The 25,266-nt window shown below is 39.8% G+C and overlaps 1 protein-coding gene across 1 annotated transcript in view; it reads right to left on the bottom strand.

Moving 5' to 3' along the window:
- The window catches only part of MARCO (macrophage receptor with collagenous structure), a 53,002-nt gene that overhangs the window by 16,570 nt on the left and 11,166 nt on the right, over positions 1-25,266 (bottom strand). The window contains exons 4-12 of the mRNA XM_020972928.2: positions 23,820-23,855; positions 19,189-19,278; positions 19,054-19,098; positions 17,906-17,950; positions 17,269-17,376; positions 5,471-5,569; positions 5,344-5,379; positions 4,481-4,579; positions 4,209-4,271 (exon numbers count right to left, since the gene is read on the bottom strand). Coding sequence (XP_020828587.2) covers positions 4,209-4,271; positions 4,481-4,579; positions 5,344-5,379; positions 5,471-5,569; positions 17,269-17,376; positions 17,906-17,950; positions 19,054-19,098; positions 19,189-19,278; positions 23,820-23,855 — 621 coding nt within the window. The remainder of the gene's footprint in view (positions 1-4,208; positions 4,272-4,480; positions 4,580-5,343; positions 5,380-5,470; positions 5,570-17,268; positions 17,377-17,905; positions 17,951-19,053; positions 19,099-19,188; positions 19,279-23,819; positions 23,856-25,266) is intronic.

Below are 25,266 nucleotides of genomic sequence, written 5' to 3' on the forward strand. Positions count from 1 at the left end.
CCAGAAAGATGTGTCATCAAGCAAAGCCCTGGTGCTGGCACAAGAGAAGGATGGGTTTTCAGGGAGTAGGAAATAGAAATGAAGGTGAAGAGGGGGTAGAAAAAGAAAGCAAGGAAATGCAGTCAGGGAAGAAAGGACTTCCTTCCCAAAGGGAATTCAGCTCCTTCCTCTAACCTCCGGTTATTTTCTTATGAGTTGCCAACAGACTTGCAGCCCACACCAAAGACCATGTCCTAAAACCTATAAACACTTTAAGCTGTGCCCCTCTGTCCTGATGTATGACTTTCTCTTCTGGCCCATTCTTTCAGAATGGTGCTAGTTATGCCTCACTTCATGTCCTACTCTTCCTATACTCTAGTTAACTTCATTAACCCCTTACAGCTGCATAAGATCCCCTTTCTACTTCTTTCCCCACCTTCTTGTCCTGGAACCATGATCAAATCATCATTGTTCCCCAAGGGAAACTATGTTCCCACTCACCATCCTGGTAACTTTCAGGACCAAAATGCCCCTCCCTGGCAATCACTACCATATATACAGTCAGTCCTCAACTTTTGCAAGAGTAATGTTCCTAGAAAAAGGTGCTAAAGTAAAAAAAAGCGAGTGTTGATACATTGAACCTATGGGAAGTAGGGGATTTGGTTCCTATAATCACCAAAAACTGTAATCATTCACTAGAGATTGCCGAAAATACACTTTTTTTGCATACAATTCTTTATAACAAAACATTGATAATATGCTCTTTTCCTAGCACAGTAACCATGAAATAACCCATAAAATGCAGTACACAAAATAAAATTGGTAAGATGCAAAACATTTTTTTCTCACTAGTAATTCCCTAGAATGCTGTGATACTTTGTGCTACCATTTCCAAAACAAAAACAAAAACAAAAAAACCCACCTGATTTCAGACAATACTATACTATACTATACCCCTTTACCTTGGGACTTTAGTTTCTGCTGCTGGCAAGGAAAGCTCTTTATCTATAAGATATGGGGAGCACGACCAGTGAAGCACCCAGCTACTCCACAAACTTTCATGCATCATGTCTGTCATTTTTTTTTCTCTACTCCACATAGCCCCAAATGTGCAAAGCTGCCAATGCAAAAGTGAAAATTAGGTTACTAATAAGACCACTGAATGCTTGAAGTAGTGAAAGTTGAATGTGTGAATGTTGAGGACTGTATGTTGTCTCTTCTTATTACAATGTAAATTCCTTTAGAGGAGGAGTCTATTGTAGTTTTTGCCTACCCTCTCCTCAATACTTCTCCTCTCTGGGTTTTCATGACATTTCTCCTATACTCTCTCTCAATAACTTCATCAGCTCCCATGGGTTTAACTATAATTTCTATGCAGATGTCTCCTAGATCTATATATCCATCCTCAGACTCTCCCAAGAGCTTCTGTCTTATATCACCAATTGCATTTTGGATATTTCAAACTGGGCCTCCCAGAAATATCTTAAACTCAACATATCTAAAATTAAACTTATTATTTCCCCCCAACCCTTTCCTCTTCTAAATTTCCCCATTTCTGTCAGATACCACTACCACCATCCTTTCAGTGTCCCAGGTTCCTAATTTTAGTATTATTTTTGACTCCTCACTGTCCCTTACCTTACATATCCAATCAGTTGCCAGATCTTGCTGTCTGTGCCTTCACAACATCTCTTGCATCTGACCCTTTGTCTCCAATCTCATAGCCACCACCTTAGCTCAGGCCCTTAGTTCAGGGAAAGCTACTAGGTCCTCTAACCTAGAACATTGCAAATGCTTCCTAATTGGTCTCTTTGCCTCAGGTCTCCCACCACTCCAGTCCATGCTATACATTGCTGTCAAAGAAATTTTCCTTAAATTCAATTCTGACCATATGGCTCCCCTAACCCAACTAACATCAGTGCCTTCTCATTGCCTCTAAGATAAAATATAAACTCTTCTATTTAGTTTTTAAAGCCCTTCACAATCTGGCCCCAACAATTTTTATGCTCTCTTCAGATATTACACTACCTCCTTCCTTTAGAGATCCAGCCAAACTGCTCTTCTCTGTCTTTATTCACAACACTCTATCTCCTGTCTCCATCTATGCCTTTGCATTGGCCATCTCCCATGGCTGGAATGCACTCTCTCTTTACCCCCAACTCATTGGGACCATCTCTTTCCTAAAATACAGCTCAGACACCATGTTCTGCATGAAGCCTTTCCTAATCCACTAACTGCTAGTGTTCTCCTTCTCATAGTATCTTTTACTTAACTGCTACGTATCTGTATTGACTTTTTATTTTTGCCATACATACTTTTGCATGTATTTATTGTGTCCCCCATTAGAATTTAGGCTTATCTTGAGCAGGGATCATTTCAGTTTTTGTACTTGTATTCCAAGCAGGTAGCACAGTGTTTGGAATGTAGTAAGCTCTTAATAAATGCTTTTCATAAATTCATTCATTTGTAATCTTGAATAAGAAAAGATTACCAGAAGATAAGGAAGATTCGATATGGCTGGTCCTTAAAGGGTCACATAGTCTGGAAGCTAAAGGGCTTTTCCATGCAAGAGTGGTATTACGTGGCTACGAGAGATGCCCCTCCCCCAAACCCCACTTCCCCAAGAAGTTTGCCAGTATCATCAAGGTGCCTCCCTAAGTAGGTTCAGGAAGCAGGCCCCTTAAAACACACTCACAGAAAATTGCACAGTTAATTTGGAGACTGCAACATTACAAAAATCAGTTGAGAAGAGGGAGAAAACAGGTAAGGCGGCTGGGAGTTTTTAAAGAAGGGAGGTAGGAAATATTCAAATGTGTGGAGAGAGAAAGTTCTGAGCATTACTGTCCACTTGGTGGAACCCTTCATGCTGGGGAGGAGGGGCTTCACCAACCTACCCTCAGTATCCCTTTGAAGACTCAGTACATCTAATCAGAGCTAGCTTGGTGGTACAATGGATAGAGTGTTGAACCTAGAATCAGGAAGATCTGAGTTTAAATCCAGGCTTAGACACTTTTTAGCTGTGTAACCCTGGGCAAGTCACTTAACTTCTGTTTTCCTCAGTTTCCTCAACTGTAAAATAGGGATAATAATGGACCTAAATCTAGGGGTTGTTGTGAGGATCAAATGAGATATCGGTAAAGTGCTTAGCATAATGCCTGGCACACAGTAGGTGCTATATAGATGCTTATCTCTACCCCCCTCGCCCCTTTGCCTGTGACAATCTTCTGGAAGAGAGGTGATGGTACAACTCAGGATGCAGAATGAGACATATTCTTTTGGACATGGCCAATGTGGGAATTTGTTTTGCTTGACTATGCAATTTGTTACAAAGGTTTTGTTTTTCTTTTTTTTTTTTTCTTCTATTGGAGACGTGAGGAGGGGTTGAAAGGGTGAAAAAAAGATTTTGGTTAACTGAAAAAGGTAAATTAAACTTTTAGAAGTTTTAAAAAACAAACAAAAAGGCTCTCTGCCTCTCTGCTTTTCCTGTACTCACCAAGTCACCTTCTGAAGTAAATCTGGTTTCTCAAATAGTTTTCCTTATTGAAACAGATAGGCAAGCTGACTGGGCCAAAGGCTCTAGTTTTCGTCTTTCTGCCAGTTACAGTTTTCAGAGTTAGCTAGGAACTTGACAGTATTATGACACTTTCTGGGAGTTTGGTTTGGCATGAATCAATACCACCCCTCCTGCCCCTTTATTGCAGGTGGACTGACTGAGTTTCCGAAACTGCAAAGCTGAGGGCCTGCCCAAGGATCAGTAGTCACCAAGGCCTGACCTGAATCATTACTGCTATTGGGGAGCTAATTATGATGGCATGTACAGGGAGGGGTCAATTACCACTGTACTTAGTGATGAGCTGATGGCCACAGATGCAGTGGAAGTGTGGAAGGCAAATTATTATTCCTTCCATGACCCAGGCACACATTTTTGTTGTGGAACTAGAGACAGACAATAGAGTAAAGTGTTTTACATTCATAAAAGTGTCAAATTGTTATCTACTATTGTTAGGTCAGACAAGGAAGACCCTCTGGAGTTGGGGAATATACCTTAGCCTCGTGTGTCCAAAAGCCTGGGTGAGGGGTGAGGAAAGGGGCGGAAGGGATAGGCAGGAAAGGAATAGAGACAGAGATAGTTTTGCCTGGCTCTGGCAAGTGGAGAGAAATTGTTGCAGTGGCCTAAGTCCCTGAATGTTCCGCCCAGGGATCTGACCTCCTATGTTCTTGTTCATTACCTGAATCTCCTTTGTCTCCTTTTGCACCTGGTGCTCCCTTAATGCCAGACAAACCTGGAGGTCCTAGAGATCAAATGAAACACAGAGATGGTTAGGAGTGCGTACAGACAGTCTTCGGGAGTCCCCATAAAAATCAAGAGATGGAGCAGCACTAGGTATGCTTGTTGAAGACAGGGACTGTCTGGTTTTTGACTTTGTATCCTCAGCGCCAGGCTCAGCTCCTGGCACAATGAAAGTCCTCACCAGGTGCTCATGGAGTTGAACTGAATTACCTGGTGGTCCAGTGGGGCCATAGTTGCCAGGTTCTCCCTTGGCACCAGAAACTCCTGGCAAACCTGGTACTCCAGGGACACCCTTAGCTCCAGGCTGACCTGAAAGTAAATAAAATCTTCAAGTTAGTGGTCATTTTAGTGACGTTGTTGTGTAAATTTAAGAGACAGCCTCTGTGCTCTCGTCCTCAAAGATCAAGGATTTGCCCTCCCTCACCCCTAAACATTCCAGAACACACCTTTAAACATCTCACTTCAGAAAGCTTCAGCTGTGACTCAACTGCCCACTAATAAAGACATCCATGGGGATTTGTTTATTCATTTTTTTTTAATCTACTGGCAGATCAAGGCTGTTGAGACTTTTGTGGTTATTAGAGACCATGCTTTGGATTTTGATAGCACTGTCTTTCCATTGCAGAAGAAAGGGGAAAGTGTAATAGAGAATTTTAATCAGTCCTGCCCCTTGTTTGCTTCTCTGCTGCTTTAGAGGAACTGGACTTTTTAGAAACCCAGATTCCTGTAGATTCTCTGGGTTAATTGTATATGGAAAACACACGTACACACACACACAATCACACATACACACACACACACATGCACAATCACACACACACATACACACAATCACACACACAAGCAGACATGATCACACACACACACAATCACACACACACACACACACACACATACATATACACATACACACAAACAGAGGAGTGCCGAAATACAGAGGGTTTCTCAGACTGACCCTGAGCTGGGGTTCTGTTCAGCAATCAAGATGCTTTGAGGACTTGATAAATACCAGATGTTAGTAATGTGGAAAGACTAAAGCTAATGCAGCTATCGTTCTTCCTCTCAACTCTTACCTGGCTCTCCTTTTGGCCCAGGGGACCCATTCATTCCTGAAATTAAAAAAAAAAAAGTTTTTCAGGCAACCTTTCCCACAGAGTCACCTTAATGGAAAACGGGGCATCTGATCATATGACATCTTACCAGCTTTGCCTGGCTCCCCAGTGGCACCCTGTAGACCAGGTGACCCTGGATGTCCCATCACACCTCTATCTCCTTTCTGGCCCATTTCCCCTTTGCTTCCTAGGAAAACAAGAAAACATAAGTTAGACTTAAATAGAGGACAATGATGACATCTGTCCTTTTTTTTTCCTATTTCTGATCCATTTATTTATTTATTCAACCAGCATTTGTGAGGTACTATGCTAGATTCTGGAAATATAAAGACAAAAATAAAATAACCTCTGTCCTCAAGGTGTTCACATGCTATTGGGGGGAGGGAAGAAACAGAAAATACACAGAGAAGTAAATATAAAATATATACAATTTAAGTTCCTTGAGATCCGGGACTGTTTCACTTTCATCTTTGTATCCTGAGTGCTTAGCATGGTGCTGGGCATATAGGAAGCACTTAATACATGCTTGTTGATTGATTAAAAATAATGTGTGTATGCTCGGGTGGTGGGGAGATCATGGCAACTTGGGAAATCAGAAAAAGTCTTGTGTAGGAAGAGACAGTTGAACTGAACTATAAGGAAGCCGGGGTTCTCAGAGGCAGCAGCCTCAATAGAGAGAAAAGTGAGGAAGATGGGAGGGTTCAGGGAGAAAGATTTGTTTGTTCTGTTTTGGATATGCAGAATTTAGTATGACTTTGGTACATCCAGAGAAGTTGGTGATCATTAAATCAATTAACTGACAAATGTCTATTAAACACTTATAATAAGTTAGGTACTGTGCAAGGCATAAGAATTATAAATTGAAAAATGAGATAGTTTTTGCTCTTAAGGCTATTGGAGGGATACAACATGTTCACAGATAAGTAAATATAGGGTATGTACAAACCCCACCTCAAAAAAACCAAACAAACCAGAAAGTGATCTCAGGATTTGGTGGCAACTAGACTGAGAAAATCAGGACAGACTGCAGGCTCAGAAGAAATAGTTGGACTAGATATAGAAACCTGAGTGTCAGCTGCATAGAGATAATAATTGCCCCGTGGGAGCAGAGAAGATCACAAGATAGAGTAATAATAAGAATAATAATAGCTTGCATTTATATAATGATTTAAGGTTTTTAAAGTGCTTTACAAATATTTCTCATTCTTCTCACCACAAGGTAATATTATTAACACCCATTTTATAGATGAGGAAACTGAAGCAGACAGAAGCTGAATATGTGCCCAGGGTCACATAGCTAGTAAGAGCCTGAGGCAGGATTTGAATTCAGGTCTCCCTGACTGCAGGTCCAGTGCTTTATCTACTGTGAGAGAATAGGGAGAGAAAATAAGAGGGTTCAGGACAGAACCTGGGAGTAAACCCATAATGAGGAGATGAGATGTGGATAAGAATCCAGCAAAGGAGAACAAGGAGTCAGGCAAACTGGAAAGGAACCAAGAGAGAGAAATGTCAGGAGAAAAACAAAACCAGGAAGGACAGTATCCAGAAAAAGAGGGCCAAGATGAAGACAGAGAAAAAGACATGAGATTTGGAATTTAAGAGATCATTGGTACACTTGGAGAGAACACTTTCAGTTGAATGGCATGGTGGGATGCCTGACTGATTGCAAGGGGCAAGAGGAAAAGGATGTAGATAATTTTTCTCTAGGTGTTTGGCTGTGAAAGGAAGGAGAGACATGGGATGACAACTTGAGGGGATTGTAAGGTCAGTGGAAGTCTGCGTTTTGCTTAGTTTTTAAGGGTGGAGGAGACTTGGACATTTTTTGTAGGCAGGAGGAAAGTAGCTAATTTATAGGGAGAGAATGAAAAATCACAAAAGAAATGTTTGTAGGGGTAAGCTGTTGGAGGAGAGGAGGGAGGAGCATTAGGTCAAGAGCTCAAGTAGGACTATTTTTTTTTATTAGAGAGTGGTGAGAAGGATGAAAAAATGTGTGTTCAATGCTACAGCTTTTGAGATACAGAACAGGGCAGAAGAGAAGATTCACACTCAGTAATGACCTTTCGGTAAAGTATAAGACTATATGATTCATTGAGAGAGTTGAGGAGGGATGCTGTGGTAGACTGGTGGAGAGAACAGAAGGTATCACACAGAGAGTGTGATAGTCAATTAAGGAAGAGAAATTGAGGATGGAATTAAGGATGCTGGGAAGCCAAGGTATTTGAGAACATTAGCATATGAACTGAAGTCTCCAAACAGCTATTTATTGTCTAAGCATTGTTTACTACCTAAGTCCATCCCCCTCACTTTACTTAACCCTGCCTCCTCCAAGTTTGCAACTGTGGGCCAGAGAGATGATGTGACTTTCCTAATGTCACACAGCTAGTCATCAAGCTGGGACTAGATCACAAATCTCTACTCCTGTACTCTGAATAAAGAACAATAACCTACATTTAAAATAGCTCTTTAAAATATGCACAACATTTCATATATTTTGTTCATTTGAATCTCACAACACGTAAGGTAAATTCTGAACACCTTATCCTCATTTTTGTTGTTGTTCAATCTTGTCTAACTCTTCTTGACCCCATTTGTGGTTTTCGTGGCAGAGATACAGGAGGGGTTTGCCATTTCCTTCTCCAAGTCATTTTACAGATGAGAAAACTGAGGCCAAGAGGGTGAAGTGACTTGCTCAAGGTCACACAGCTATTAAGTGTCTGAAGCCAGATCTCAGCTTATGAAGATGAGTCTTCTTGGCTGCAGGTCTGGCACTCTATCCACTGTGTCACCTAGCCGCCCCCTCAATTTTACTGGTGTGAAACTTAAGACTCAGAGATGATATATACTCCTTCAGCTAATTAGTGATGTCAGAGATGGAGTTAGAATTCAGGTCTTCTTAACTCCAAGTTTAGTGCTCTATCTACAATGCCATGGTATATAAGAAAATCCCTATCTTTAATGGACTTTCAATCTACTTGGGAACATACTACTAAATGCATGTAAAGAAGGCCACTAGCAGAGACCAGTCAACTTGATGTGATTAAAGGATGAAGCCATTATTTATAACTTCAATTGTATCTTCATAGATTTGAAGAGTTTTGATCATGTCTCCTGAATATGTGGGAACTTCCAAATATCTAGGAATTCCTAGTATAGTGGAGAGAGTGCTGGACTTGGGAGTCAGGAAAGCCTGGGTTAAAATCCTGCCTCTGTGATTTATAAGCTGTATGATCTTGGAACAATTTACTTAAAACTCTTTCTGAACATTTCCTATAGTCCCCTTTCCTTCATATGGTTTATGGCCCAGACAAACTAGACTCAGTTTCCTTACCTGTGAAATAAGGGTGTGTGTGGATTTGATGGTCTCTAAGGTGTCTTCTAGTTCTAATCTATAATCCTATGATCTATAAAATGGTGATACTGATACTTATGGTACCTACCTTACAAGGTAGTTATTAGGTTCAAATAGATAAAGTATATAAAGAACTTTGTAAAGTGTTTTGTAAATCTATATAATTATCCTTTGGTTTGGGTCTGTGATTTCAAAGGTATGAGGAACTTCTGATATGAAAACTCCACCTGTTAATGAAGATCAGAAACTCATTTGCAAATTACAGACTTAGACATATTCCCAGAGTACTGAAGGGTTAACTGACTTGCCAGTGGTCACAGAGCTAGCATCAGAGATAGGACATGAACTCTGGTCTTCCTGACTTTGTGGCTGGCCTTCCATCCACATTTCATGTTGCCTCTCACAGGTCTGGACTATTCTAATTATTGTCATTATTATTATCTCCATTATTTAAATGGTGCTTGGAATGAGTGAAGTGACTCGGGGTCACTTGCAGGCCTATAATAAGGGTACAGAGATTGCTGCTAGGGTGAGATTTCAATAGCCTTCCTCCACCAAATAATCCTCAAGTGCAAGGTTAAACAATGGCATAAGAGTTGATAATAAAGGCAACAGTGAGAGGGATGAGATAAGGCAGCATATGATTCATTGTCCACATTGAGTAGCACAGACAGGAAGTGCTATGAGTTCTAAGTAATCAACCGCTCACCTTATGAGAAACCAGACCCTCAGGTATAATCAGTACTTCCAAACTCATCTTCGCCTCTGAGTTTCTAAAATTAATTTTAAAAAATGAAATCTAAGGTCTTCATGTACGTAGATTTGAAAGGATAGGAGTAAATGCAAGATTCAAAACATTCAGAGAATTTTTAAAAAGTATATGATTATGTTTCCTTTTGTGCTTCGTAACTATTTTCCTGGAGCATCTTGATTTCAAACTTTCCACCCATCATCATCCAAAGCTCATTTGCATTAGGCCTGTCTGTTTCTCATCCTTTGCTCTCACTCTTTATTTGCCAGCTATCCATAGCATATATCAATAGGGATGGGGAGGGGGTTGGTAAGCTCCCCAGCCTAGAAGATTTTTAGGCTTCATTTCAGCAACTCACCCCAAATAAGTACCCTACAGAGAGAGTGGCTGCTCTCAGATGGGTTTCCTTATTTCTTTTGAACCACAGGTTTTGTCTGACACAATTTAATTTTATCAATTTACAGCCTATAAAACCCTTTATAAACAAACATCTGTGGAGTATTTGCTACAGATAAAGTCCCATAATTATGAACTTTCTGGGACCTCTACTCTGGTTTGTCATAAAAGAATTGGGTTAAAATATTTTTCATTTATAGAAATCACATTCTCATTTTTGTAGGACCTAGAGATCAAAATGTTGATACCCAGCCTACGTGTAGTAAAAAAAGAAGAAGATATTTCTGAACTCTAACATGTGAAAGAGCCTCTCTCAAGTTCCGGAATCTTTTTGTGTCATGCTTCGACAAGCTGCTTCATTTGGGATTTTAGGTGTGTTTTGTTCAGGGAATCTAAATGTGATTGGAGGGGAAGTTGAAGGTCATTGACTCTATGATGCTGGAGCAGGAGAACCTGAAATAGTTTAATTCTGGTTAAGCTTTCCTTTCTCTGAAATGCAACAGACAATCCCCATTATTGAGAAGGACTCCTTACATGGACAGGGATTTATGAAGGTAATTACTGTAAAGAATTAGTTGAAACCAGGTCAACAAATCATTGTTACTATGTATGGCCCATTAACCAAGGAGATGGAAATTTCAAAAACAAAGTAAAACAACAACTCTTCTCTATGGTCACTTCTTTACATTAGTATGGAATTTTGCCTGTATTGATATGAATTCCATCTCCTTCAAAAGGGAAGTCAGAACATTAGATATGAAGAGGGGCCAGAGACAGAGAATCATAGCATGGTAGAGTTGGAAGGGAATTGACTTAAGAGGTTACCTAGACTATCCCACTTATTTTGGAGATGAAGAAAAGAAGGCCCATTAAGTAAGTTGCTCTCTTATACGTTCACATTTTGGCAGAAGTGAGACAGGAGCCCAATTATTCAACTGGGTTCACTCAATTCAATTAATCAATCAATAAACATTTATTAAGCACCTACTATGTGCCAGGCACTGTCCTAAGTGCTGGGATTTGATTCAACAATAATGTTTTGCAACAAGGAACTGTGCCTTTATATTGTAGGAAGACACTATAAAATAGGGTCCCCCCCCCAAAACTTGCAATGGACTAAGAGCCAGGGAAGGTCAGAGAAGACTTCACAGAGGCCTGAGCTTCACCTTAAAGGGGGATAGAAATTCTGAAAGGAGGCAATGAGGAGAAAGTGTATTGCAGGCTTGGAGGATAGATTGTGTGATTGCACTGAGGCATGAGACAGAGTCCAGTTTGGAGCACAGAGTATATAAAGAGGAGTAATGTGAAATGTCTGGAAAAGTTGGTTGGAATCAGATTATGAAGGGTACAGAATTTGTGTAATAGGGAGCCACTTGAAGATGGCTGCGGGAATGGGGGGGTATCATTAGACCTCTGCCTTAGGAAGATCAGACTGGTAGCAGTATGAAGGATGGATTATAGAGATGAGAGGTTGAAGGATGGGAACCCAATTAGAAGACTTATAATATTCCAGGGAAGAGATGATGCAGGCCTAAATTGCAGGGTTGGCTGTGTGAGTGGAGAGAAGAGGATGAATGTGAAAGATATTATGCTATTAGCATGGAAAAGTAGCTGATTAAATAGAGGAATGGGGCAGAGGAAAGAGTCAAAGAAAATACCAAGTTATAAATCTGAATTACTGGGAGGATGATGGTACCCTCAATAGAAATAGGAAGTTTGGAAAAGGGGCAACTTTAGAGAGGAAGAGGATATGGCAAATTTGAACTGTCCAAGAGACATCCAAGTTGAAATGTCCACCCTGAATTTGGTAATATGAGACTGGAATTCAGGAGAGAGACTAGGGCTAGATATTAGACTTAATTACCAGAGTAGAGATAATAAAGTCAGTGCTCTATCAAGCCAGGGTCAAGCTGGGAGCTCAGCTTGAGGGGATTGGAAGGGTGAGGGAAGGGAATAAACATTTTCCCCTACTATGTGCCAAGTACCCTGCTAAGGCTTTACATATATTACCTCATTTGATCCTCACAACAACTCTGAGAAGTAGATGCTGTTACCATTCCCACTTTATAGATGAGGAAACTGAGGCAAATGGGGTTAAGTGACTTGTCCAGGATCAGACAGCTAGCAAGAGTCTGAGGTCATATTTGAACTCAGATCTTCCTGATTCCAGCCCCAGCACTCTATCTACAGCTCTACCTAACTAGATAAAATAATCTCTAAGGTCTTTTCAAGTTCTCAAATCTAAGGATCCCATGATTGGGAAGTAAAAGCTAGCTTAGAGATCACCTAGGCCATGCCATGCAGTTCCTATCAACTCTGAGATTTTATCCTTTTTTCACAAGCCTCAGGGAAACCACAGGGTTGAAGTTTTTTACCCTCAGGGGTGGGGAATCTGTGGCCTCGAGGCCACATGTGGCACTTTAGGTCCTCAAGTGTGGCCCTTTGACTGAATACAAACTTCAGAGAACAAATCCCCTTAATAAAAGGATTTGTTCTATAAAACTTGGACTCAGTCAAAAGACCCCACCCAAGGACCTAGAAGGTCACATGTGGCCTCTAGGCTGCAGGTTCTCCACCCCTGTGTTAGATACTCCATCTTAGGCCAGGTTCAATACTATTTGGACTTTCATTTTTCTAGAAACCACAATTACTGGGGTGAATTGGGTAAGAGAAATCTTGTGATGCTCCCTTCTGGAAGGCCTCAAGGGGAGTCTTCAGGACGGGGTTCCTGATTCCTAAGGAAATGAAACCATTGAACTTTTCATCACAAAAACAGCAAATTTTATTTTCCAATTTGAGCAAAAGATAAAGCAGCAAGACTTCTGACAGTAGATCTGGGGAGATGGGGCAATAGTACTTTTTGGTACTCAGGAAAATGCTTTTAGGATTGGCTAGGAGCCAAAAGTCAAAGGGCTTAAAGGGAGGAGACCTGGCATTTAGGTTCTACCATGACTGGAAGCTCACTAACAAGCAGATTACAACCAGCAAATCATCTGACTTCTGTATTTCTTCCTGTTTCCTCAGCTGTTTAGTCTGGCCAATCTGTTCTTGATGAAGCCAGCTCTTTGTGGTCACTACTTCCTTTTCTGTATGTTTACTAAGCATCTCTTTAATAATCCATTTGAGAATTCCCCCGCCCTGCCCTCCTTGCTCCCCCAGGAATTAAATTACTTTTCCCTTGCACTCTAAATATCTATATTCTCATGACCTCCCAGACCACCTTTTTTCTCTGAAGTTAAGGTCCTTAATGCTTATGCTTAACAGTAAATTTTTAACAACCAGCTCTCTGTGAGAAGTACCTTAGGAAGATATTTCAGTAGTTTTGTGGAGGATGGATCAGAGGGAGGGTACACATGTGAGGATGCATGCGTGGATACACACACACACACACACACACACACACACACACACACACACACCACTTTTAACCTTAATCAGCATTAACATTTTCTCCATCATGTTCTTAAGTCTACAAATAAGGAAAACAATAAACCAAGCTCTGATTTATAGAGTTTGCCAATTTTCCAAAGTGTAAATGCTCTTATTTATACTTCCCAGGGGTGGGAAACCTGTGGCCCTCTAGGTCCTCAAGTGTGGCTCTTTGACTCAGTCCAAACTTCACAGAACAAATCCCCTTAATAAAAGGATTTGTTCTATAAAACTTGGTCTTGGTCAAAAGGCTGCACCCAAGGACCTAGAAGGCCACATGTGGTCTCGAGGCCACAGGTTCCCCACCCCTGATCTAGACAGTAAAAGCTGGCTCTAGAACATCTCTGCCTGTACTGCTCCTTAAGTAACTAATCCTGTATTGCTTTGTGATAATTCATACATAGTTTTATTGAACAGAGATTGTCTAACTTTTAAAGACTTTTGTTCTTATTATTAAGTCATTTTTTCAGTTGTGTCTGACTCTCCATGACCTCGTTTATTTCTTGGCAGAGATACTAGAGTGGTTTTCCGTTTTCTTCTCCAGCTCATTTTACAGATGAGAAACTGAGGCAAACAGGGTAAAGTGACTTCCTCAGGGTCACACAGCTAGTAAGTGTCTAAGGTTGGAGTCTCACAAAGAGGAGTCTCTCTGACTGCAGGCCCAGCACTCTTATCTACTCCTTCACATAGCTGAGACTTTGTAGCTCTCGAATGAGCTTATCAGCTTTCTAAGCCTTATACTTTTTTTGGTGGCCTCTATGGTAATGAGGATTAGGACTTTTACATGATAGATACTCAATAAAGATTTAGAAACAAAGAATCTCAATTAAATATAAAGTACCAACATAGGTTAAAAAAAAACCCTATATAAGATAAAGGAAAGAGAAACCTGGTTTGATAGAAGCTTATAAACTCTAGATTAAAAAAAAAATCAAGGGTTAATATAGAGGACTTCAAGCTCAGTCTGAACCAATCATGTGACATGACTAGACAAAAAAATCAACGCATTAGTAGAAGGGACCTCAGGAGCTATCTATATAATAAATAGAAATTTACGTAATTCTCTAAAATATGCAAAGCATTATATGTGTAGGAATACGTACATACAATTTCATTGGAATCCTATAAAGGCCCCATGAGAGAGATAATACAGGTCTCATTATACTCATTGTATGAATAAGAAAAATCAAGGCTCAGAGAGGATCATGGTTAAGTGGCTTGTACACACCAAAGGCAGTAAGCAAAACCTATGATTTCTTGACCCTAAGTCCAGCACTCTATTCCCTGCCAAGTACATAAATCTCTTCTATAGTATACTTGAAACTCCTAGAACCTCAGCTTTTTTAAATCTATAAAATAGGTATAATAGCATCTGCCATATTTCCCTTATAAGGTTATCTCAAATGAGACAATGTATATGGGTTGATTTTGCAAATTTTTAAGCACTATATAAATGCCAGCTATAATAATTTTATTATTATTCCTCATAATGTACCAAACTTTGTTTCTTAGTTCTGCTCTCCTGAGTCACACAGAGTAAGTTGCATCCCCTTTCTGTTGGGCAGCTATGGAGATAATACAGATTGCAATCATGTCTCCTAAATCTCCTGTTCTTTAAGTTAAGTTTTTCTAGTTCTTTATGGGACATATTTTTAAGTCCGCTTCACCATTCTGCTCATTCTCCCATGGATACACTCTGGCTTCTTGTTGTTGTTGTATTTTGGAAACTGTGGTGTCCAGAACTGGACACAATACTCTCAGTATAGTTCTACCAGTATGGAGACTGTAAGGTTGCCTTTTCTGGACCCTCTGTTTCTATTAAAGAAGCTCAGGATTGCATAAACTTTTCTGTCTGCCATACACCTTTGAGTCCTTCTTGTATGAATTGCTATTAAACCAGGTTGTCTCATGCCTCATATTTGTAATGTTAATTTCTTGAACCCGTGAATGGGTACTTAGTAGCTGATTGACTGTTACATTCAGGAGATTAGTCTTAGAACCTTATTTCTTCCCTCTCCTTCCCTCTTCATATCCCATCAGTTGCCAAGTCTTGGTGTTTCTACCCCAGATAAGGTAAATTCAAAGGAATATCATTCAGCCTCCCCTTAATGATGAATATGGAGGAATGAACTTGGATTTACTAGACCTGATTGCAATTTTGATTCCTCTACTTCCTTTGGTAAGTCGCTTAAGCCCTCTGGTTTTCATTTCTTCATTTGTAAAATGAGAAGATTGGGCCAGATAAACTCAAAGATCTACTCCAGCTCTCAATCTACTCTCATATGGTTCTGTGATTACTATCACCACCACCCTAGTTCAGATGCTCATCACTGCTTACCTCACCTCCATTTAGTATCTCCCTAACCAGTTTCCTTGCTATGCTTTGCATACCTGTCTGTATCTATATCCATATATAACCATCTGCCATCTATATCTATCATTTATATTTATCTATTATCATCTACCCATCATCTATCAATTTATCATCTATGAATCTATGTATCACTCTCCCTCCTGACATCTATCTATCTATCTATCTATCTATCTATCTATCTATCTATTGATTTATCTAGGGAATGATCCTAGAGGAAATGGAACCACTAAAGATTTTTGAACAGGGGAGTGGACATGGTCTGAGAAGTGCCTTAGGAAGATATTTCAGTAGTTTTGTGGAGGATGGATCAGAGGGAGGGGAAAACTGAAATCATATGAGATAATACAGAACATTTAAAATAAATGGTGAAAAGCAAGAGGCAAGGGACTTTATTAAGGGATGGAAGAGTAAGGGGAAGGACCAGAAGAGAGGAAAATGAATGAATGAATGGGAAGAGGACATTATGATAATTTAGGTGCTTTGGAAGGAGATGATGAAGGAGTACTCATTAGTAAAAAATAGAATTGACTGTTCCCATGAATGTACAAAAAAGAAAATATTAACTCTGAAATGATGAATTCATACAAAAATGAAAAAAAGGATTGTCACTTCATTTTTAAGTGATGCTACTGTGAAGAAATTCATGAAAAAAAAAAGGAAAATCCATTCAGAAGATATATTCAAAGTATGTCAACACCTCCTTACCCCCATGTATCTTTATCATAGGAATATACAACAAATAGCATACATTTTGTATATTCATTGGCTTTTCAATATTGCCTTAATCTTTTTGGTCCTAACATCTAAATAATAAAATAGTATCACAAACTAAAAAACAAAACCGCCTCTCTTTCTCTCTCTCTCTCATTATAACCTGGAGCAGCACTTTTCGGCCATTCCTCTAATAAAATTCCTTGCCCTTTTGCTTTTCACAGTCTATTTTAAATGTTTAAAGGTTTATTACAAGATTTCAATCTTATCTTCCCTCTGATCCATCCTCCACAGAATTACTAAGGCATTTGTTGGACCATGTCCACTCACCCGTTCAAAAATCTTTAATGGTCCCCTATAACCTGTAGGATAATTCCACAATATGACATTTAAGGCCTTCTACAATCTACCTTTCTAGACTTTTTCATATTATTCCCTTTCATACTATATTCCAGTCATCTGGTCTACCGTTGCCAGAATTTGATATCCTATCTCCCACCTCCATGCCTTTTCCATCAGCCATCTCCACTTGCTACCATGTACTCCATCCTCAATTTCATATCATTGAAATCTTCCTTCTAGGACTCTGGTCATGCATAGCATCTGCCTAGATGTTAGCATTCTTTCCCTCCTCAAATTACTTTGTTTTCTTTTTTATGTGTATGATTTATGCATCCCTTGCTCCCCCTTCCCTTGCCTCCAGAAAACATAAACTCCTTGAGGTTTGAGACCGTTTCATTTCTGTTTTTCTAACCTCAATATTGGACTGGTGTGATGCATGTATTTACTCAATAAATGTTTGTTGAATTGAATTGCTACTCACAGCCCTCATATGTCTTTCAGGTAACCAAAAAAATCCTTTAGGAATGGACTTACCTGTGAGTCCCTGGTCTCCTTTAACTCCTTTGGCCCCAGCTTCACCTTTAAGACCTATCAGGCCACCATCCCCTTTGATGCCTTTCTCACCCTGGGGTCCTGCAATACCTGGGCACAGAACATCACATGAGTAACCTTACCATTGCTTTTGGGGACAGAAGCGAAGTGGCAATGAGTGTCCATGGAACTGACAGAATGAACAGATTCCAAAGTGATGCCTTAGCTCAAGTGATTGGTTTGGTTTGTTAATATCATTTGCACTGGATACTTCTCAGCAGAGTGAAGTAATCCTATGAGGGTCAAAAGTCTTCCCATTCTGTTACATGCCCTTCCCACATGTCTGAAGGAGAGGAGGTTATCTTTGGCCATGGTGATTCTCATCCATCCCCAACTCTACCCCATCCCCCACACAACAAAGATTCATCCCTATGTTCCAGGTCCTAAATATACCAACAATAAGCTGACCGAATTTAGGAAAAGACCAGGGGAGAAGAAACTTAGCAAGACAGAGTCAGCCTTAGTTCAATCTAATTCTTTATCTTTTCCTAGAGCTATGGAGATGAGTTAGTAGGAATCAATAGCTTTGTTTAACTAAGAGTTATAAGGTTATATCAATAGCCAAAAGGAAATTAGTTACCAGCAGGTCCTTGTTCCCCTGGAATACCCTTTGGTCCTTGGATGCCTAGTGTGTATAAAGATAGAAAAAATTCAGTTGCTATTCTCTAATTCAGGTCATCAACAAACATTTATGAGCATTATGTTAAATGCTGTGGGGATAAAACATTGAAAAAGTATATGGAAATATAATTACCAATAAATTACAACATACATGAAATCTGAACAATCAAGTTTGTCCTTGATGCACCTTCCCTTCCTCCTCTCTTTGTAAAGTTGGAGGACTATGGGTGTAGAATGTTGCATATATTTGTTGTTGTTTGGTTGATTCAGTCATGTCTTCATGACCCCATTTGGGTTTTTTTTTTTCCTAAAGATGCGAGAGTCGTTTGCCATTTCCTTTTCCAGCTCATTTTTACAGATGAGCAAACTGAGGCAAACAGGGTTAAGTGACTTGTCAAGGGTCACACAGCTAGTAAGTATCTGAGACTGGATTTGAACTCAGGTCTTCCTGACTTCCTGGCACTGTATCCACTGTGGCACCTAGCATCCCCTGTTACTATCAAACTATCAAACACAATTAATTCTTTAATTTTGCTGAACAGCTTTTTATCTTCTTCATTTTGTTATAAGAGATGGCTCACTGGACAGCAGAGGGGGAAGAGATATGTTTGTAATGTAAAAACAACAATATTAACACACATAAGATAAAAGATTAACAATAAAAGGTGGCAAATAGTCAATGGCAAATGAGTTACAGAAAATAAGTTTTATTAAGATAGTATAGGGACAGAATGTTGTAGGCTGAAAATGATGAGGGACGGGATCATGCAATAGGTGAGATTTGGACCTATATTTGACTTTGAACAATGTGCAGGATTTGGCTAGGTTGGTAGGAGTGGAAAGCATCCTAGGTGAGTGAACAGTGTGAGCGAAATCATAGAGGTGGGAAAGCACAAGGCCTGGTGAGGAGATGATGAGTATATCAGATTGGCTGGAATAACAGCCAGAGCTGGTGCTTACATAGGGCTTTACATTTCTGGTGCTAGCTAGAAGCTCAGAAAAAAAAATCTTTTTTTCATTGTGGAAAATCATTCGAGAAAAAATAAAGCTGGGTCTTCCCTAAGAATTTGTGTATGTCTCTGTGCAGCAGTCCCATCTCCCATTTACCTGCTGCTCCTGGGCTCCCTGGTGGTCCCCTGGGTCCAGGTTGTCCTGAAAGGGAAAGTAAATTGATCATGAAGTGCCTGAAGAGACAATGGCTTCTCCCAGCATCAGAAAGCCACAAAGCATATGACTGCATACCTGGAATTCCATCCCTTCCAGAGATTCCCTTTTCTCCCTTCACACCTGGCAAGCCAGGTAACCCAGCAGCACCTTTTTCCCCCTGGGGTCCTGGAGAAAAAGGAAAGACAACAATAACCAGAAGGAAAAGTAATGGATACAGATACCTGTCTTGAGATAATCACTTATATCAATTAAAAACGCCAGCTCTTCTTTGAGGCCAAAGTCAAATTGGTGATTTCTCCTTCCTCTGAACTCCAGTACCATTTGTCACCAACATCACTTATTTGTCCTTGAATTGTGAGCTATCTCTTCATCTCTCTTTATAGTTAGAAGCTAGTTGAGAATTAGATTGTTTCCTTCTTTGTCTGCGTATCCTCAGCACCCAGAATGATTCCTGGCACATAGTAGACCCTTAATCAAGGCTTCTTGATGGGTGTGTGCATCTGGTCTTGTTACAGCTGTAAATTTTAGACAAGCTACCATATAAGGACAAAGGAGAGAAAATGGGAATCTTTGAATGTGAGAAGAGAATTGTTGTAGTGGATGAAGCACTGGAGTGGATTCAGCTCCCAGCCCTGCCACTAAGTGACCTTTGTCATCTCACCCCATCTGAGTCTCAGTTTCCCTATCGCTAAAATGATAGAATTAGATTAGATGATGCATGATGAAGGGTAGGTCCCTTATGACTTTGACAGTATATTATTCTATGCTATGATAAAAGTGGCTAGGTGACATAGTGGATAGAATGCTGCACTTGGAGCCAGGAAGGGATGCATTCAAATCTGGCTTCAGACACTCACTAGCTGTGTTACCCAGGGCAAGTCACTTAACTTCTATTTGCCTCAGTTTCCTCAACTGTAAAATGTGTGTAATAATAGCACCTATACCACATGGATGTTGTGAGAATTAAGTGAGATAATATTTGTGAAGTGCTCAGCACAGTGCCTGACACATAGTAGGTGCTTGATAAATGCTTGCATGCTTCCTTCCTTCCTTCCTTCCTTCCTTCCTTCCTTCCTTCCTTCCTTTCTTTCTTTCTTTCTTTCTTTCTTTCTTTCTCTCTCTCATTCTCTCTCTCTTTCCTTCCTTCCTTCCTTCCTTCCTTCCTTCCTTCCTTCCTTCCTTCCTTCCTTCCTTCCTTCCTTCCTTCCTTCCTTCCTTCCTTCCTTCCTTCATTCCTGCAGGGCTATTATATGGGATAAAATTTGGAGATCAGACTTGATTCATTTAGTTCATTCAGAACCAGGAGCAATGTTTAAAAACTATAGTCAGAAAGATTTCAGGTTAATCTAAGGAAGAACTTCCAAACAATTATAGCTGTCAGTTTCCCATCCCTGAAGGTTATAGCATCAAAGGATCATAGATTTAGAGCTAATAGAGACTTCAGAAGACATCAAGTCCAACTCCTTCATCTTATAGATGAGGAATCCAAGGCCTAGGGAGCTTAAATGGTAGTAGTAAAGCAAAACAACAAACATTTATTAAGTGCTTATTGTGTGCCAGGCACTGTGCTAAGCATTGAGCATAAACAAACAAAAAGAAAGATAGTCCTTGATCTGAAGAAACTAACATTCAATGGGGGAAGACAATGCAGAAAAGGGAGTGAAGGAGGGAAGTTACCGATGAAGAGACATGGTATCCAAGTCTGGAAAGTCAGAAACAGAGCCAGAAGAGGATGGAAGTTTAGCCTGGACTCTCCCTAGAATGGAGACTAAGGAGGAACTCACCAATGGGAGAAGGAGGTTGGCGTAGGAAGGAATGTTCTAGGGTGAGAAGACTCAAGGAAAAATGGATAGTAAACATTAGAGAGCAACAAGCGAAGGCGACCTAGTACCTTTTTAGAGTTTCTTGTTTAGGTAAGAGTTAGACCAGATGTGACTTTTGAGGAAAAATAGAGGTGTGATATCCCATGATTCCTTGAGGGCAGAGGTCCATATCATGGTTCTTTGCATCTTTTCCATGCCAGTGTCAGCATGTGGCAAAACCTAACTAAATTCTTGATTTATTAAAACAGCAATGAACTAGGAATCAGGTGGTTTGGTTCTAGTCCTGGTTTTCAGCTGTGCAAAGTTGGACAATTAATTTAAACATCCCTGGAATGTGTCCCCACTTGTAAAATAAGGGAAGTAGACTAAATCATCTCTTAGGTTCACTTAGCTCTAAAATTCTATGAAACATACTGTTGTATACTACTATTACATTCATATTGTATTATATATATATATATATGTATTCAAAGAGTATTTTTATTCCAAAGTGCTTTTGCAGCTATTGTCTTATTTTTCCCTCACATTAATCCATAAGGGCTTTATAAAAGGTATTAGTAGTTCCATTTCATAGATGATGAGATTGAGCTTCCTCATCCTTAATTACTTCAATAATGAAGTTACATGGATATTGGCACATATGGATACAGGGGGGCTTTTATTTTCTTAACAATCAAGGGGAAAACACTGTGCTCAGTGCCTCCAGGACAACAGTTCTCAAACTTTTTGGTCTTAGACTCCTTTATGCTCCTAAAGTTATTAAGAATCCTCCAAAGGGTTTTTGTTTATGTGGATTATATCCATTGATATATATATGCTTTTAGAAATGAAAAGACATCTTATTATTATTATGAAAATAGTTTTGACCTCACGGATCATCTGAAAGGGTGTCAGGGACCCCCTTTATGGTCTCCAGACCATACTTTGAGAAAAGTTGATCTAGAATTTGTCTCCCTTAAGCATCCTTTCCAGAAGCAAAATTCAGTGGCTTATTCCTTCTGCCTAGATTATTGTGGAAGTTCTGGACTAGCTGACTGGTATCTACTTACTTGTGTACCACTGTGGTTCTAAGGAAAGTAAAAAGTTCTGAATAGTTTCAGCACTATCGGGGAAATTGCCCCGGGAGTCGTTCTGAGAGCTGCTTTCCGATACGTAATTCTGAAGCAATTGTCCCTGTCTTTCATGGGTGGCTGTGGTATGTGTGGGTATGGTGGCTTAGATATTCTGGACAGCTTTTGGGGTAGCAGCCTGAGAAATCATGATTCTGTGATTTTTGCACCAGACCTCACCTTCTTCCAATTAGAACATCCTTCGGACTGGCAGCTAGGTGGCATAATGCTGGACTTGGAGTCAGAGAGACCTCTACCTAGCTGTGTGACCCTGGGCAAATCACTTAATATCTCTTGTGCCTCAATGTCCTCATCTGTGAAATGGGGATAATAATAACACTTCTTTCACAGGGTACTTATGATGACTTAATGAAATAATCTGTAAAGTACTTTGCAAACCTTAAAGCATCATATAAATGCTAGTTATTAGTACTGTATGCTTATTTTATTATAGATAATATCAACTTATAAGAAATAGTGTTGAAGAATGAAAATGTTTGTTTTGTTTTGTTTTGTTTTGTGGTGCAGTTGTGGTTACATGACTTGCCCAGGGTGACACAGTTAGTGTCAAGTGTCTAAGGCCAGATTTGAACTCAGGTCCTCCCCACTCCAAAGCTGGTACTCTATCCACTGCCCCACTTAGCTGCCCCGAAGAAGGAAAATCTTCAAGAAGAAATTGACAAAAGGGAAGCCTAAAGAATTTAAGGAAAAGGAAAGGAGGAGGCCTAAGGCTTAGCAAGGTCATGGGAGAATTTAAGGGCTAATTGTATGTATTTTTTTTTGCTATGTTTGGCTATAATCATCATCATCATCATCATCATCATCATTATTCTTATTATCATTAGCACCAACCTGTAGGTCCATCTCCTCTCTAACCAACTGTCTTCCTTGAATCACTGGCTTCCAGCAACAGGTGACAGAAAGCAGGGGTTCAGAAGCTCTTCACTATTTCTTAGGGATGACACTGCATCCAGGGATGTTTGGGAAAAGCAATTCAGTTTGAATGAATCTGTGCCTTGGAATACTATACTTGGAAGTAGGTAGGATAACTTTTAAAGAATTGATAAGCTAAGCTGAGAACAGATGTTTGGATTGCTGATGGTTCTAGGAAAATCACTACATTGGAAGTGCTCAAAATTCCCTCCCTGCACAATGACTTGCTATTGTCTAGACAGTATACAGTACACACTGGAGTCACTTAATAAATAATGGATCTAAAGATTCTAGCCTTGAGAAAGTTTCATCTATTTATTCCTGGAATTGAATGTCAACCAAATCAAGAGTTATTTATTGTTGATTTTATTGAGCAGCTACTATATGCAAGGTCGTCTGGAGGACACAAAGATGAATAAGGAACAGTCCCTCCCCTCAAGGATGTTGCAATCTAATAAGGAAGATAAGACATCCTTGAAAATAGAAGGCAAGGTATGCTGAGTACTAAATGAGTGGCATAGACAGGACATGCAACAGGAGTTCAGAGGAAGAAAAGATGGGCTGTTGAGGGACAGAAGAAGTAAGACTTAGAACTTGGCCCTGGAAGATGGTCAGGAATTATTTAGGTGGAGGGGAGAGGTAGAGTGCCCCCTCCCATGAAGGGGCAAGGTATAGACAAAGGCAAAGAGGGAAGAAAACACAAGGCATGTTGCTGAAAGGTGGAGAAGTCTTGTTGGGAGATAAGACTAGGAAGTTAGGTTGGGGCATATTTTGTAAAACTTCATAAGAGAGGTTCTAACATAACCTAATGAAGGAGGAGGGGAAGCAAGAGTAGACTTACCTGGAGAGCCTGGATCACCTTTGTTCCCCCGAAACCCTGAAATGAGAAAGTGTTGTATGTCACAGTCTGTGCTGGATCATTTTGTACACTCCTCCCACTCAGCTTTCCCAAAGCTGAAAGAGGTCTCTGCCCTTTGGAAAGACACATAGGGACACCATATTCCCCAACAGTACATTCTTCTGGGGAGTTTGGATGTTGGACACTTACAATCTCCTGTCTTGTACTGAATATACCTTGTGGAGAATGTTCTTACTGTGGCTAAAACACTCCAAGTGGAGAGAGATCATTTTTGTTGCTCATTCAAATTTTTTTTCCCTACAAACTACTAATCAGAACCAGATGTTTGGTGTATAGGCTAAGGAATAACTAAAATTTTTACTTTCTTTTGCAACTCCTTTGCTTTAATTTATATAGACACAAAGTCTGTTCCAATATATTCTCATGGGAAGGAAGAGTAAGATACTTTTCTTTATATGCCAGAGACCTCTGGGATCTTCAAACTTGGAGTAAAGGTACTTTCAGTGACAGCTTCCTGGACTGGAAGGGAAAAGACTTTCTCTTTTCCCTCTCTATGAAACCTATGGGCATAAATTTCTTCATTTCCATTCAGACATTCTGGACTTGATCTCTGTATCATTATGGAAGGATAATGTCTCATTCATTGCCACTACACTCTAAATTATACAGTCCTAAGAAAGCCAAAGATGGAACATCTCATCAGTTGGGATGGCTTTGTTGATAACAGTATGAAAAGTGCTGATGGACCAAACCTCCAAGGAGTAGTATCTATGAGGCTTATGGTATTCGATGACTACAATCAGTTTCTTCAAGTAATAAGACTTGTCCCTTTAGCTCAGTCTTATGATGTTTATAGCCCAAGATTCTGGCTCTGATGAGGGAACTATGGAGAGGTTTGGGCTGTTCTCACAGACAACATTCTCTCTTTTTTGGAAAAAAATATTTATTTATTTTTAAATTATGAGTTCCAAATTCATTCCCTTTCTCCAGCCCCTCTTCCACTCACCAAGAAGTTATACATGTGAAATTGTGTAAAACATCTTTTGATATTGATCAAGCCACAGAAAAGCAAGAAAAATAAAGAAAGTGAGAAAATTATATTTCCATTAGCACTCAGACTTTATCATTTCTCTCTCTGGAGGTGGACAGCATTTTCATTATGAGTCCTTTGGAGCTGCACAGATATCATTCTCAAAGGTCAAGCATATGTCCCAAATATTCCTAGCCTCTCTTAATAACTTGTGTCACTCAGAAATTTTAGCTATTTTATATTTTTCACCAAGATCACTTCTCAGAGTGGTGATTTCCCTAAGATTAAGCCACGTAGACACAGGGATTCCTTTCATTGATTCTAAAACTGTTTCATTCAAGTATCAAGAATGACTCTCATTCTAGGATTATGGAATTTGGCAAATAAAGTCAATGTTCA

This window comes from Phascolarctos cinereus, unplaced genomic scaffold (assembly GCF_003287225.1).
Source record: "Phascolarctos cinereus isolate Bilbo 61053 unplaced genomic scaffold, phaCin_HiC Scaffold_726;HRSCAF=1367, whole genome shotgun sequence".
Lineage (NCBI taxonomy): Eukaryota > Metazoa > Chordata > Mammalia > Diprotodontia > Phascolarctidae > Phascolarctos > Phascolarctos cinereus.